This window comes from Sceloporus occidentalis, unplaced genomic scaffold (assembly GCF_023333645.1).
Source record: "Sceloporus occidentalis isolate IW3139 unplaced genomic scaffold, rSceOcc1.0.p SCAF_3, whole genome shotgun sequence".
Taxonomy (NCBI): Eukaryota; Metazoa; Chordata; class Lepidosauria; order Squamata; family Phrynosomatidae; genus Sceloporus; species Sceloporus occidentalis.
Genome location: NW_028316983.1, coordinates 175389913 through 175405605, shown reverse-complemented (window position 1 = coordinate 175405605; position 15693 = coordinate 175389913). Strand labels below are relative to the sequence as shown.

General features: G+C 38.8%; 2 protein-coding genes and 1 long non-coding RNA gene across 4 annotated transcripts in view; 1 reads left to right on the top strand and 2 right to left on the bottom strand.

Moving 5' to 3' along the window:
• LOC149317143 (cytosolic non-specific dipeptidase-like) overlaps positions 1–7209 on the bottom strand; it is a 21315-nt gene extending 14106 nt beyond the window's left edge. The window contains exon 1 of one of the 2 annotated variants that reach the window (XM_089516928.1): positions 7135–7209. In XM_089516928.1, coding sequence (XP_089373054.1) covers positions 7135–7209 — 75 coding nt within the window. Of the gene's footprint in view, positions 1–1637; positions 1695–7134 lie in introns of those variants that run through there. The other variant, XM_089516929.1, reaches the window with a different exon arrangement.
• LOC149317142 (uncharacterized) lies at positions 2–12803 on the top strand. Its single transcript, XR_016280587.1, has 3 exons — positions 2–76; positions 10293–10430; positions 12416–12803. It is a non-coding gene; the product is annotated as an uncharacterized LOC149317142 (long non-coding RNA).
• Positions 7216–15693, bottom strand: part of LOC149317141 (beta-Ala-His dipeptidase-like) — a 23259-nt gene continuing 14781 nt past the window's right edge. The window contains exons 7-12 of the mRNA XM_089516931.1: positions 14731–14815; positions 12315–12475; positions 11932–12096; positions 10001–10142; positions 8562–8709; positions 7216–7321 (exon numbers count right to left, since the gene is read on the bottom strand). Of these exons, the coding sequence (XP_089373057.1) occupies positions 7216–7321; positions 8562–8709; positions 10001–10142; positions 11932–12096; positions 12315–12475; positions 14731–14815 (807 nt within the window). The remainder of the gene's footprint in view (positions 7322–8561; positions 8710–10000; positions 10143–11931; positions 12097–12314; positions 12476–14730; positions 14816–15693) is intronic.

The window sequence follows — 15693 nt, the reverse complement described above, 5'->3', positions numbered from 1 at the left end:
TCAAATGAGCAACAAGGAATCATTAACATGGGGGTCCAGTGAACATGTGAGATGAGGAATCAGGAAGAATGGTCAGGTAACAGCATTTGCTACTCTCGGCTATCGTTGGCTAAGATAGCTACTGCCCTCTATTTAATTTAGTATTATTTATTATACCTTCACAATATTTCTAAAGAATTTTTCTGCTCACCAGGGACCTCAAACCAATGTGCAATTTAAAACAATACAGTTGAAGGCTGGGACAGCCCAGCAAGAAGTATGAAGTGTGGAGCCTCAGAGATGAGATCTATGAATCAGAAAGCCACTGGATTGAACTTTCATAAGGCGGTGTTGTTTTTTTAAATGACAGTTAAAGTACAGTGCTTACATTGACCTGCGGACATGCTGACCCAGGTTTTTGACTAACATTTCTAGACTTATATATGAATATATAGCGCTGTTTTTAACTGTTTTAATCATTTAAAAAATAATGTTATTTAATTCTTTTAAAAACTTTTATAAACTAATGTTTTAGCTTAAACTTTTTAAAATTATTGTAAGGAGAAAGGTGGTATATAAATTAAATAAATAAATAAACAAATAGTCTGAATCAGGGCCCCCAATACATGATCTTGTGAGTACTTAGAAAAGTTACTTTTTGGACTATATCCCCCTGAATCCTCTGCTAGTATGGCCAATGGCTGGGAGATTCTAGGAAATGCTGATCAGAGGAACTAGGTCAGAATTGTATAAGACTTTTTACATAACGTAACTTTGCGTATACTTGGCCAAGTAGCAGAGGTGCAAAGAAATCCAGAATTGTGAAAATGTTTACTGGCACACTGGTGCCCAATATTCATTGGGACAGAAGTGATGTGCATCAGGACTGATGCGCATCAGTCCCATTGTGAATCAAGCACCAATACATATAAGGCACTTTGCTGGCTCTGCTATGTAGTAATGTAACAGCAGCCTTCTACTAGATAAAAACACTGCACAACTGCACAATTCTGATTTCCACAGGCATATGTCTGCTTACGAAAATGCATTGCCCCAACAGAATTCCAGCCTTCATTTCTCAAGCTGTTTATGATTAAGTAAAACATCAAGAATCATCTGCACTGTATGTCTTTAATGTTATGTGTAGTTCAGCCTTATTCTTCTGTTTTCTCTATGATTTCCCTTTCCTTTTCTCTCTCTCACCAAATACCTCATCCCCCTTTAGGGCCAGCCCAAGTACCCCTTGTCCTGTCCCTAGTGCAAAAGTTGTCTGGCAGCTGAAACTTACTTAATCACACAAAATGGTGACATTAACCCTAATCCTGTGCCATATTGAAGTAACAGGGGTATTAAGGGGGTGCAGTACAGGCATATGATGCCTGACCCCCAATACAGGGAAATAGACCCCTTCCACTGTTCTCCACATCTGCTGCCTGAGACAGTTGTCCAACTCTGCTCCGTGGTAGAACTAGCTCTGCTTGTCCCCCAATTTTCTCAGACTTCCAACAGTAGCTCCTAAGGGCTGGAAAGCTCTATGCTCCCAGCACTGAACAAAAAGCCTCACCGCACAGGGTTGTGTTACACACTTTGTCATCTCAAATGTTTCTACAACTATCTTCAACAAAGGCAAATAAGAAAAGAAAAAGATAATACATCACCATGGCAGTAGAACCAAGCAGTAATAGAATTTCCTCTGAGTCCGTTTGCTAACCGAATCAGCAAAGTATGGGATGTCTTCTACAGAAAAAAATTCTGCAGGTTTTCTGTCTCAGATTCAACTGTTTATTTAGCCTGTCCAAACAGTTTGTTAATTTTTCAACTGACTGTTTGTTGGTTCTAACAATCTAGTTTTACTGTCAGTAAATCGTTATGCTGTCATCTTTGTATGGAGCTTTGCTAATTGTGGATTTTGTTTGTGCTCTTTTGCCCCCTTTCCCATCAACAGTGAAGTTTTGTGAGGTGTACATTGTTTAGCCCTTATGAAATACGGAAACGGCCAGTCTCTCACCTTCATACTTAGAGAAATGGAAAACTTGGGAAAGCTACTGCCACTGGTTTAGTTGCCAATACTAGTCTAGTTGGACAATTAGTCCAAGCTGGTATAAAACATCTATGTTCTTATCAGAACTTGAAAATTCACATCTCTGTGAGAGTCTGAACAGTGTTATGTTGTGGTGTTTCATGAGAAAGTAAAATGGTGGCTAGACTGCTCTGAGTAACATCTTATGACTTTGTTTAAAGGGGGACATGGACGACATAAGCAGTGGATCCAGAGGTCTAAAGATGACTATACTAATGCTAGGTCTGATTGCAGGGAAATTAGCTTAAAATATTAAAATGATTTCTCTGTAAAAGGACCTGGAAGAATAGCCCTAATTGTAGACTCTATAAGATGCTTGTTGCTCCAACATGTCCACAATCTCTGAAACTGGGCCATACTTTGGGGAAAGCAGCTAAATCAGAAGAGCTAGAAGAAGGCCATAGCTTTGCAGGTTTATCCCCCATCCTCCTCATTTTAAATGTTTGGAGAGCGAGTGTAGAAAACATTTCAATAGATCAGCAGATAGGAATCATGCTGTCCTACTAATGTTTTTGACTGCCATCCCAGCATTCCTCATCACTGGCTCTGCTGACTTGGGCTGCTGGGACTGGCAGTCCGGCAACATCTGGAAGGCCACATGACTCCCACTCCTAAATTAGATGGACCAATCACCTAACTTTGGTATAAGGCAGCTTCTTATTTTCTTATGGCTGGTTGTCAGGCTAGCTGGGCCATTCTGGAAGTTATTGTCCAAAAAGAAAGTTCTCCAAGCTTTGTCATTTATTTATTTATTTAAAAAGTCTGTAAGTGGAACAACTATTTCTCCAAGTTTGCTTTCTCCCTCCCCATCCCCCTTTCCCTCTCTTCATGGTTATTGATTAGCTGTATGCCCTTCTTTACAACTTTATTCCCTTCTTTGCAACTTTAAAACTTTGAGTGAGTCCTTTGGCAGACTTTATTCCCAGAAGGGTAGGGAATGTTGTGAATGAAGGGGAAATACAGTGCTGTGCTGATGCTTGTTATTTTAAAAAAGAAGTCAAATCAAAATCTTATCATAGTGCACAGCTGCAGAGGGGTTATGTTAACAGGAGGGATGTATAACTTCTGAAGGAAAAAGCAAGTACAATAAGATTCACAACAAGCATACTGTAGAGGGAGGAGATTAGAATGGGTGTCTAAGATAGAAACTCTCTGGACTTTACCACAGGAGAAAAGAAAGGTGAAACCAATCGGGAGAGTAGCAGTTTTTTCCATGCCACTCCGCATGATGTCATAGCACTTCTGTTCTCTTCCCAAGAGAAGTGTGCCTTTTGCTGAATAGGAAAAATCTGTTCAGCAAAAGGTTGAAGAGAACAGAAGTGCTATAAGGGCAAGTAAAGCAGCGTGGGAGAAAGCTGCTACTTTCTTGATTGATTTTGTCTTTCTTTTCTTGTGCAGTAAAGTCCTCCGTCTCCACTGTAGCGAAACCTAGACATTTAAAATGTGGTGTGCATACTAAGGGGAGCCTGAGGGTCTACACCTTTCAAATGAATTGATTTTAATTAAAATCTATCTTTAGCTTGCAGTACTACATGGAGTCACAAGGAGACACAGGCTATCTGGTCCACATGTTTACACTTTAATTCAAGTGAGGGCTTAGGGGACCAGAATAGTTAAACCTCTGGTCTTTCTTACTCCTGGAGTAACATAGGCATAACCCAGCTACTGAGTGACCTTTGCTTGTTTTCGGCTCCCAGCAAGTACCTATATATAGGTGTATGGATGTAGGTACAGGAAGAGAAAATGAGAATTTCTGTTGAAATGTAAGGGGAGAAAAGGGAATGGTAGAATGAATGGGGGGCAAAAGGAGCAGGAAACAATGAGAAAGAAAAAGAGAGGAAGCTGTTTCACCCAACTGGTTGGATTTTATGTGAATTGTAACCATGCCTCATGGTTCTTCTTTATAGGCACCCAATTGGCCTGGATCCACAAATTTCTCATTTTAAAAAATAGAGTAATGGTCTATCTACACTATACAGTCAGTTTTATACCCCTTTAATTGCCATGACTCCATCCTGAGGAAGCATGGGATCTGTAGAAACTTAGATATTTAGAAAGTACCAAGTTGAGTTAAATAACTGAAGTGAAGACATGAGAGCCAGGACTGTAGTGAACTGTAGTGAAGACAATGAGGAGATCAGGATTCGAATCCCCACTTGGCCATAGAAACCCACTGGGTGACTTTGGGCTAGTCACACTCTCTCAGCCTCAAAGACACCGCCCCCCCAACAAAGTTGTCAAGAAAACCCCCTGATAGGTTTGCTTTAGGGTTGCCATAGGTTGGAAATGATTAGGAGAGACACAACAAACAAAGGCAGCACTCAGAATATTATGGGAATCGTAGTTCAGGAGAATGGATTATAGCTCTCTAGCAGAGGGTATGATTTTAATATGGTTAATAGTTTAATTTGGTTTTAATGTTGCCTTTTTGGATGTTTTTGTTATAGTTCTACGGTGGGGATTTCAGCCTGACAAAGTTGGGTGCTTTTGCTTGTTATTAATAATGTCACAAAGGTGGCCCATTTATATAATCATATTTGACTGAGCAATGGGTGTTTAGTGGGGAAAGTATAACATATTCCCTAGTACACAAAATCTGCATTGTATGCACAAACTGATGAGGGCTAAGAAAGAAGGGAGGGATTGTGAAAAAATTGCATGAAGTGTCAGTGCACAAGATGGTTTCATTTTAATGGGATTTAAAATCTAATGACACTGTCAATCAGATGTTTTTAGCCTCAGTGCGATAATCAAATTGCAGTTATGAGTAAGATAGAAGAAAGAGTCGTTTTCCTGTTATGTTCATAAGAAATAGCCATAGGCAACGTCTTTCACATATTAATGTCTTATAACTGTTTTGTTTTTAGCTTTAGTGGTTTTCTAGTATAATTGGCATCAGTGCAGTTGATTTTAATGAAATGCTGCAAGCAATTAATACTTCACAGAGGATTGCAGAGGTAAAGACAGATGTATCGACAAGCATTTTAGCAGCTTTAAATTACTTATTGACAAAAACATATTCACAAACCATGGAGGGAAATGGCTGTCACCTAAAGAGAACAGCAACAAAGATCAATGTTCACAGAAATTAAAGATGTAACTTCTAGAAAGAGATAACATCTGCCATGATCATTCAGCCCATGTGTTTCTGAAAAGAAACCTCAAACCCTTTACTTGTAGATAAGATAGATTGCAAAAAAGGTACATGTTATACATAGTTTTCATCTCATCTCCTTGTCTAGTTGAGAGGGTCTTTTTTTCTGTAGCTATATATTCCATTTCTGGAATTTTCTTCTTCTGGGGTGTTCACCTTATCCTCGTGGGGACCTTTATTTGTCCCGCCACTCTCCACCCCTCTTTGTGGTTAGGCTCTTCTGATCATCTTAATCAATAACTTCATCTCAGCTTATTAACACCATTCAAATTATTGAATAATTTCATGTGCAAGCTCTGTTGCAAATTCAGGTCAGGCCTCTAATGATGCATACTTGCAGCCATGCATAGTCACTTTTTGTTAACTCATCCAAGCTACAATCTTTGTCAACTCAGCCAAGGTAAATCTTGCTTCTTTCTGTCTTTACTCTTCAAAATGTATTATTACTACAGGAAATGCTAATTGATGTGGAAAACTGACCCTCCCCCAAAGTAAGTTTACTACCTTTTGTTCAATTAATACATTGTGCAACGCATATCACTTGCATTTTGAAAAAATCCTCACTGTTTTGTTTCTTTTAATCTGAAATTTTGCAATAGATAGAAGTTGTTTCAAGAAATTACAGCACACATCACTTTGCACTATCCTTTTCTTTTAGCATTTGCAAAACATTTTTCTGCCATGTTTTATCCTTGTGGAAAGAAAACATAAAAGTGGCCAACAGACTGGAAATGTTAAATATACATACCAATTCACAAAATAGGAGACACAAAAGACTGCAGCAACTATAGGACCATAGCATTGATTTGCCATGCAAGCAAAATCATGCTCAAATTTCTGCAATCCAGACTGCAACCATACGTGGAAAGAGATATCCCAGAGGTACAAACAGGGATCAGAAAAGGCAGAGGTACTAGGGACCATACGAGTGCACCAAAGAATTCCAAAAGAAGATCAGCGTGTGTTTTATAGACTATAGCAAAGCCTTCAATTGCATAGATCATGAATAGCTATGGAATATCCTTAAAGGTATGGGAATGCCATCACATCAGATAGTCCTGAGGAGAAATGTACAGTATATCTAGGAAAAGAGGCTATTGTTAGAACAGAATATGGAGAAACTAAATGGTTTCCAATGGGCAAAGGGGGCAGGCAACGCTGCATCCTTTAACGTTATCTGTTCAACTTGTATGCAGCAACTATCAGAACTGGTTTTCAAAGACTTTCCTACAGAGGAAAGCAAAAGTGCTAAAATTACTCATTTGATTCCTTTAAGAAGAAACCTGCTGTGCTAATGCTCAGCTAACTGTCCAGTTGACTTCTGTATCTAAAATGTTTCTAAAATGAGAGACTGCTTTCTCCTTTGCCTAAGCAAAACTTTTTGTCCTAGGTTTGCTTCATCTCTGCCACCAACTACAGTACTTGACACTGATAAAACAAGCAGAGCAATTCTCTAGAAACCCATAAAACACTTGAGCACAGTCAGAAAGGATGCTTTTATTGCCAGTAGTGCTGGAAATTAGAAAACCATTGTACACAAATATTGAAGAAAAAAGAGAGCTGTGAGGTATAAAAGTTGGCACTATAGAATCTAACAGATATACTCTGTTACTGAGCAGAGGAATATATAGATAAAATGTACTCAAAGGAAGTAGTAGTAGTAGTAGTAGTAGTAGTCAAACCATATCCTGCTGTGTGTATCTGGACACAGGAATGGATTAATTTTGAAATTAAATGGTACAATATTTTTATGGGCAGGCAGACTTTATCAAGCAACAACCAAAATTGATGCATATTCATGTTCCACAATAGAATAAGATATAAGAAAATTACTCAAATACATAGATTTAAATGAAAAATATATTCAAAATTGTAAATGTAGCAGTGTACAACAGTCATGGTGCGTGCATAGGTTTTATACCTGTTTATTCAGAAGTGAAAAAATTCCCCTAAGAAATACAAAGTCAGTAGGCAGACAGTGTGTGATTTGCTTCATGGTCTATCATGTCATTTTCGTCAAGCTGGAACCTTCCTGTAGTTGTCTATGGAGCTTTGAAATCTCCAGTAAAAAAGAGGCAAACACCTTTGTTCCATTAATGTAGTTAGATCTGATCAAGAAAGAAAACAAAAATAATTATGAGACAATCAAATAAGATGTGTTGATTTGAAATGGCAGACATCTTCAGGTCTTTGGACTGAGCATACCCATAATATAATCTGTGACCTACTATCACATGAATGTGCGTGTGTGCTGAGAGAGAGAAAGAGGAATCATACATTCATCAGTATAGATTGTTAAGGTATTTCCATGTTACACAGAGACATGTGCATGGAACAGAATCCCTTACTGGAAGGTAAGATGTTTGTTCTTCTTTGTCTCTAAACCAGGTAGGATGTATAATTCAACATATTTAAGCTATTTCCAGACCATGCAGAAAGCTGAAACCTATGTACACGTATAGTCCACAATAGTGGTATTCAACTTTTCAAATGTTTTGAACTTTGAACCCCAGAAACCCTGCGCATTAGCCATGTTGACTGGGTCCTCAGAGGGTTGAAGTTCAAAATATTTGAAGGGGCCAAAGGTTGAAAGCCACTGGGCAAGAATGCATTACTAGAAAAGTCTGGAAGTGGAATATGGCTACATCTCTCTTCTGTATTTCTTATACAGCTTAAGTTTGGTAGACATGGCATACACAAAGGGTGTTCTCCATTTTCTGAAGACAAAATGGTGGTATTTTTCCTGGCCAAATAGGAGAATGAGGGCGGGAAAGTTGGATTAATTTTCTCCATTGCTATGTAAGGACAGGTTGCTTACCTTTAACCATATTTCTTCGAGTGGTCATCTGCGAATTCACACAAATGGATTCTTCTGCGCCTGCACAGTAAGCTTCGGAGCATTCTGCGCAGGTGCAGATATAAGCCATTTGTGTGATTCGCAGAGACCATGAAGAAGAAGGACAGATTGTTTACCTGTAATTGTATTTCTTCAAGTGGTTATCTGCAAATTCACACAAATGGGTTATATCTGCACCTGTGCAAAATGCTCTGAAACTTACTGTGCAGGTGCAGAATAACCCATTTGTGTGATTCGCAGAGAACACAAAGATGAAACAGTCTTTCCTCCTCCAATCATCTCCAGTGATTGCAGACAGTGTAAATAACAGGACAATTGTAACGATTTCTCACTTCTAACTACAGCTTAGAAATGGTAGTTTTTCAGACTACAATACCGAAAGCTACATTGGCCATACTGGCTAGTGCGTACTGAGAATTGTAGTCCAAAAAAGTAACATTCCCAAACTCAGACTCTAAAATGCACTAATGGAATTGTTCTTATGCATGAACCTGCTTATTTTCTCTTTCTGGGAATGCTCCCCATCATCCGCAGCTCCGATAGGAAACATCATCACACTCTTCTTTGTTATATCCTGAAACATCCTTGCAATAGGAATTGTTGAACCATCCTGGATCATATCTGGATCCTGGTTAAAAACTGGAACACATAGGAGAGAGAGAGAAAACATTTCCGTTAAAATAAAGATGGACGATCGTATCATTGTAATTTAATAATAATAATAATAATAATAATAATAATAATAATAATATGATAAGATAAAAGGAACAGCTAGTACCATAATATAAAGTGTTGTATCTTTCATGGCATGCTTTCCAGCAAAGTGGATAATTCAGGAAGTTATTCCACACTGAAACCAGCTTTGATGTTATTCATATTTGACTTGATTAACCTGATTATTTCTTTTAGTTTTTTCCTATTTCAATTGCAAAAATATTTATCATGCTATGAACAACCTCACCTATTCTGGCAAGGAAAAAGACTTCAATTGTTATTTTTTATTCCTAAATAACACCCTTCTTTTACTGGGTTGCATTATAAGTCACTTCTGAAATGTCTTTACAAGTGGCTTATGAAAGGATGACTGAGCTGTATTTTTGGGAAAGAGAAAAAAGTCCCATAGAGAGTGCAGTGCCATGTTCACAGCTTTCTGCATCATGGTTTTTCTATGTATCTGATAAAGTCTTCCAGTTATTGGATTTGCAGAACTTTAATTGGATACTACACAATGTGAAAAATGCAAATTTGGGCCTGGTCAATTATCCTGTCCCTTTTAAAGCTATGAAATATACAGAAAACTATGTGGAAAATCAACATATTTGACAGAATGGCAATGCCCAAATAGAATGTTTTCCACAAAGTTTGTGAGGCATACGATACCAAAATTGTAAATAACACTTACATGTATGAGTATGGATGATGGATCATTATATTAAAATTCAGATTATAATTAAGAGAAATAATTTTTGTGGAGTCATTTTCCTAAAGATCGCCAGCACCCCCTCCCATTAGCTGAATTTTTCATCTGAAACATTAGGTATATCTCAGTCTAAATGTCTTGGTCACTGTTAACACTACAGTTGGCCCTTCTTATACACGGATTTTTTATACACGGATTCAAGCATACACGGTTTGAAAATGTTCCCAAAATGTATAAATTTACCTTGATTTTCCATTTTTTATAAGGGACACCATTTTGCTATGTCATTATATGTAATGGGACTTGAGCATACACGGATTTTGTTATACATGGGGGATCTTGGAACCAAACCCCAGCGTATAACAAGACTCCACTGTATATAATTTTAGATAACACGGTGTATTCTAAACATGCATAGTATCCAACTTTGTTCTTTATACATGTTTGCACAGTTTTCATGTCAATACTGTTCTAAACAAAACCAATTTCCTTGGCAAAAACTATTCAAACCTTTTTTTATCGCCTTTTTAGCAGCTTCATACTGAGGATCATTAATATTTGCAACCCATGGTTTTGCACCCATTTGCATAGACACTGTCAGTTTGTTCGAGCTTTTGCGTTCAGAGAATATGTTCTCTAAGTACTTTTTCACCTACAAGGAAATAACATATTGTCAGTAAAATTATTTCTTGTATTTTCATATTATCTATGTTTCGTTTGCTCATAGCAATGAAAACACTGATTGATTGATTGATTGATTGATTGATCTGGTGTGGCAGTATGGTATATTTTTGTTGAACAGGGAACTAAACAATATGGATCCTGCTTCTGTGAGGGAAGAGAAAGCTATCAGTTTGCTTTGAACTAAAATTTCACATTGAAACTGAATACTGTGAAGAGAATCCAAGACAGAAGTTAATAGATACTGAAGAAGCTAAAGGTATGGGCCATGTATGCTGTCCTTATACACATAATATCATGCCCACCTACAACATCCATGCCTACCAACATCAGCCTGTTAAGCACAACTTTGCACAGGTAATAGCTAAGCAAATACCGTTGTCCTCATCTAAGCCCTGACATAATTGGATATTCTGATCAGCCAGGGTTCCTGACCACATGCTGGAAATCTGTGTGAGTACAAATTTCTCCCTCACTGTTCTCTGCAAGTATCAGATCAAATGTATGGTTGTCAGGAGTGTGCAACGTGACGTGAGCAATATCAAATGCTGGGGCTGCTCACTCACATTTTAATAAAAATATGGACATAAATAAATGAAGGCTAGGGTGGTTAAAAGCAGTTCTTGTTAACTTGTTTAGACTTTCACATGGGAATTCTGTCAATTGTATCCTTTTGTCACCAGCATTGGTGCTGCACTGTTATCTAATCATCCTGAGGCACAAAGAACACAGAGTGAGTGAGATGAATTTCACATACATAATTTGACCAAGGGAGTCAGTTCTTTTGCTGCATGCTGCTAATCTCTCTGTTGGGGTCGGCGTTGTTGTTGTTCAATTTATTTATATTCTGCCTTCCTCCCCTCCCCAAAACTGACTTTCTAAGAAGCAGTTTATCGTTGTTGTGTGCCTTCAAGTCATTTCTAATGTATGGCAACCCTAAGACAAATGTGTCATGAGGTTTTCTTGGCATGTTTTCTTCAGAGCAATTTGTCATTGCCATCCTGAGGCTGAGAGTGTGTCACTTGCCCAAGACCACCCAGTGAGTTTATATGGCCAAGGCAGGATTCAAATCCTGGTCTCCAGAGTCCTAGTTCAACACCCCGTCCATTACACTATGCTACAGTATATTAAAACAAGTGCAATATAGAGAGCTAGTGTGGTGTAGTGGTTTCAGTATTAGGCTTGGGTTGCATCTATACTGTGTCTACACTGCAGAAATAATGTAGTTTGGCACCACTTTCATAGAATCATAGTGTTGGAAGAGACAACAAGGACCATTCATTCCAACACGCCATGTAGGAATACAGAAAAAACTCCCAACAGATGGTCATCCAGCCTCTGTTTAAAAACCTTCAAAGAAGGAGACTCCATCACACTACGAGGAACCGTCAATCATACAGAATACTGAGATTTGTTATTTTGTGATGCACCAGCACTCTTTGGCAGAGAAGGCTAAATGCCTTGCAAAATGAGAAATCCCATAATTCCATAGGATGGACCTCCAGCATTTAAAAGTGGTGTCAAACAGCATTATTTCTACAGTGCAAATATACCCTTGGACAAATATACCCTTGGACCAGACATATGGGCACGCATCTGTTATACACTAGTGGGTTGGAAATATACTCTTTGCACATGATTGTATGCCTTCTTTTCTTCACATATATGAGCATAAGCACACTACTGTTGAAAATGTGGGGGGACCAACCCATTTGGAAAATGTGCAGAATCATAATCACAATATATCTAAACTTTATTACCTGACATTCCACTTTAATAAGATCCATGTGAGGGACTTGCCGGATTGAAAATTTTCCTATGACTCTTGATGGTATAACTGTTTTGATCCCGGGTTCATAAAACGCTCCTTCGATCCCGTGAATAGAAAGTGATGGTAAGCGCCACAAGTGTGAGAAAATCTCCTCCTTGGAAATATAAGGAGAAAAACAAAATAAGATAGGCTTTAGCCACTCAAAGCTGTTGAGTCTTATTCTGGAGCGTGGAGGAAATTCAGGACACCTCCAGGACCATAATACTCCAGCAGCTGCCTGGAGCATTCTGGCAGGTGAACTCAATGGGATTTAGCTTTTTGTAGAAATGTATAGGACTATTAATGACATGTTCTTTAGTATTTAGTACTTACCTTGGAATGATAAATAATTTCCTTTACACCAATGTTGGCTTTGTATCCCTTCAAGTCAAATTCTATTAACTCATATTGCTTTTTTTCCTCTTCCGTAAAAGGAGCAACATCATCATAGATTCCAGGGATCAGAATATGACCACATGAATTCACAAGACTGTCTATGGAAAAAGCACATTGAAAAGAAAAGAAAAACTATAGAATTTCTGTCACATCATGTTCTTCTACTATCATAGGAGATCAAGCTGAGAACCTGCTTGGCTCTGATCTATTTAACATTAAATAAAAAGAAGAAACAAAACAATCCCCCCCCCCACACACTTACTAATACTAAACAACAAATATTATTTGTTTCCCATGCACTTTGTACTTTGTGTGTATGCGGACAGGAATGACAGTAGAGACATTTTAAAATATAACACAGTACATTCTGGTCATTTTAGGTGTGCATTACAAACCAATGTCAGCAAAAACAATCTACCAGTAAGTTCCAAGCCATGTGAATAAATGTTAATTATTATTATTATCATTATTATTTTATTTATTTATGTTCTACCTTTCTCCCAATATAGGAACACAAGGTGGCTAACAACAAATTTTAAACAGTATAAATGGAAAACAATGCAAAATCATTTTTTAAAAGTATAAATTTGAAAAACAATTAAAAATTATAACATTACAAATAATACACATATTAAAAATCATTACAAACTATATACAGACATTAACATCTGAATTGTACAGCATTTAAAAGCCCATCCTGCATCAGTATGAAAAAGCCTGATGGCACAATAATGTTTTTGCCTGCCACCAAAAGGAGAGCAGGGATGGGTCATCCTTGCCTCTCTAGGGAGGGGCTTCCAGAGTCGGAGCAGCCACTAGGAAGGCCCTCTCCCTTGTTCCCACCACATGAACCTGAGAAGATGGTGGGACAGAGAAAAGGGCTTCTCTGGATGATTTTAGAGCTCTATTGGGCTCATAATACAGTCCTACTTTATGTGAATAGATGTTCACAGAAATTGAACCAGCAAGTGTGTTGAGTAGCTTGTACAGTCAGCAGCACCTAATTTCATGTCCTATTCCAATTAATGTTTCACCTCTATGTTGTCAGCACTGCAGTTAATACTTTGTAAAATAGGCAGGGCTGGCCCAAGATATTTCCCTGAAGGAGGGAAAGGACAAATTGGTGCATTTCCATGTACAGAAGCCAGCTATGACTAGCTAAATCAATGGGGGCAATGGGTTGTTGTTGTTGTTGTTGTTATTTTCGACTTATGCTGACCCTAAGCAGACCCTATCATCTTGGCAAGTTTTTTCAGATGGGGTTTGCTATTGCCATCCTCTGAGGCTGAGAGTGATATGCTCAAGGTCTCCATGATTGTGTGGCCATTCAAACACTGGTCTCCATTATTGTAGTCTAATGCTCAACTTGCTATACCACACTGGTTTAGTCCTCTACAATACCTGAGGGTAGGAAGCCTGTTTAGAGGGTGTAGGACAGGCTGTATGGCACACACAACTCTGCCCTTCAAGACAGGGGAGTAGCTAAGATAATATCACTGCTTCCACTGAGTATCTGCTGCTAATGGAAGACAACTCTGAAAACAGGTAGTGATTTTAATACTGTGTCCCCTGTTTGACAATATTAAAGAGTTGTTTTAATGGAGAGTGCCAGCAGCAATTAGAGGCCCTGACTGGGGAGCAAAGACACCAATAGCTTAGAAAAGCACACTAAAGGCTTTATTACAGGAATTCCATTCTAAAATGGGAAGATTACTCAGGGTGCGGGTCTAATCTAGCTTCATTCCAGAGAAGAGCTGAGAGAAAACTGGAAGCAGTGGCATTCCTGCATCGAGTGCAGGTTTGTGTGTGTGGCTTCCTGGGGATGGGGGTTTGGGGGTGGAGCATCTGGGGTGGGGCTTTGGGGGCTGCATGCGTTCCTGGCATGCGCAGGGATGCCACCGGGTGGAAGGACCCGTCTAGGTGTCACCCACTAGCTGGTGGGAAGAGATGCGATGAGAAAACATCCATAGGTGGATCAGTTTACATCACAGAGGGGTCAGGATAGGGAGATAGGAAGGGAGGACACTTTGGGTCATTTAGGCTTTGTGCTGGCCTGTGGGCGGATTTAGGGCGCAGCGTCCACATCCTTTACTGCTGTGTTTTTGCTCTTCTAAGCGTTTTGACTAAAATTTTATAGTGTCATCAGTCTGAGCAATAATCTTGCTTTATTCATCTTTTCTTAGGGTGTTTCTGTCTGTCTCTCTCTCACACATATCCATGTTCCTCTGCAGAAAGTCCTGATTTTTTTTTAAAAAAAACCCAAAACTAAAAAATGCTTAACAATACCATAATCACCACCTCACACTCCATCTTTCTAGACAAATAAAAGCAAGGGTTTTGTTTTTGTTTTTACCAAGTAGGGCTATCAGATCAGACATGGGTTCTTGGACAATGCCACCTACACTTCCAGAATGAAGATCTTTTTCACCACCTTCCACCTATTTGGAAAAAAGACAACATAATGTTCAACATATAATTATCATTTCTTTAGCTGTGACCAGAGTGGTTTGTTTGTTTCATTTTTATGCTGCCCTTCTCCCAGAAAGGGACCAAGGCGTCTCACAAAATAAAAACATTTTCTAAACTTTAGGATAAGAATTTTAAAACAATTAAAATCACCTAATTAAAACAGTATAAAATTAGCATAAAACACAGAAAAGGTTAAAACATAACTAAAATAGCCTTCCTCCTATAAAGCCACCCTGTCATGATTATTATTTTAAAAAGTGTGCTTAAATAAAAAGGTATTTTTAAAAAGGGTGAAAGGCAAGCAGGGAAGGGGCCAATCTAGCCTCCTGTGGAAGCGAGTTCCAGAGGTTGGGAGCCACCGCCAAGAAGGCTCTCTCCTGTATCCTCAGCAAGGCAGTCTGGGATGGTGGTGGGACCGAGAGAGCCTTTCCCTGAAGATCTTAAGGCTCTGGCATCCTTCGTATGGGGAGATGCAGTTTCTGAAATAGTCTGCACCTATTTGTGTGCCAGACTGGGAGAAATATTCAAAATAATTTGAATTTGCAGACTTTCCTTTGCATTCAATTGTTATATTTCAATTACTTTTTTTTTTTTTGCATTGTTGACTTTGCATGAATTATTCAGGTATTATGGCCAAAGACAGATGGGCTGAAAGGGGCGCGGCGGCAGCGATACTAGGGTTCTGGACTGCTTAGCAACCGCATAGTCAGGAACCCTAGAATGTAATGGCAGCGCCCTGATGGTGGTGTCCCATCCACACAAGCATCACCATCTTGATGTAAGGTACGTGCAGCATCTGCACATCGCTGCGCGTCTGTTACATCATGAGTGCACCATTGGTGACCTG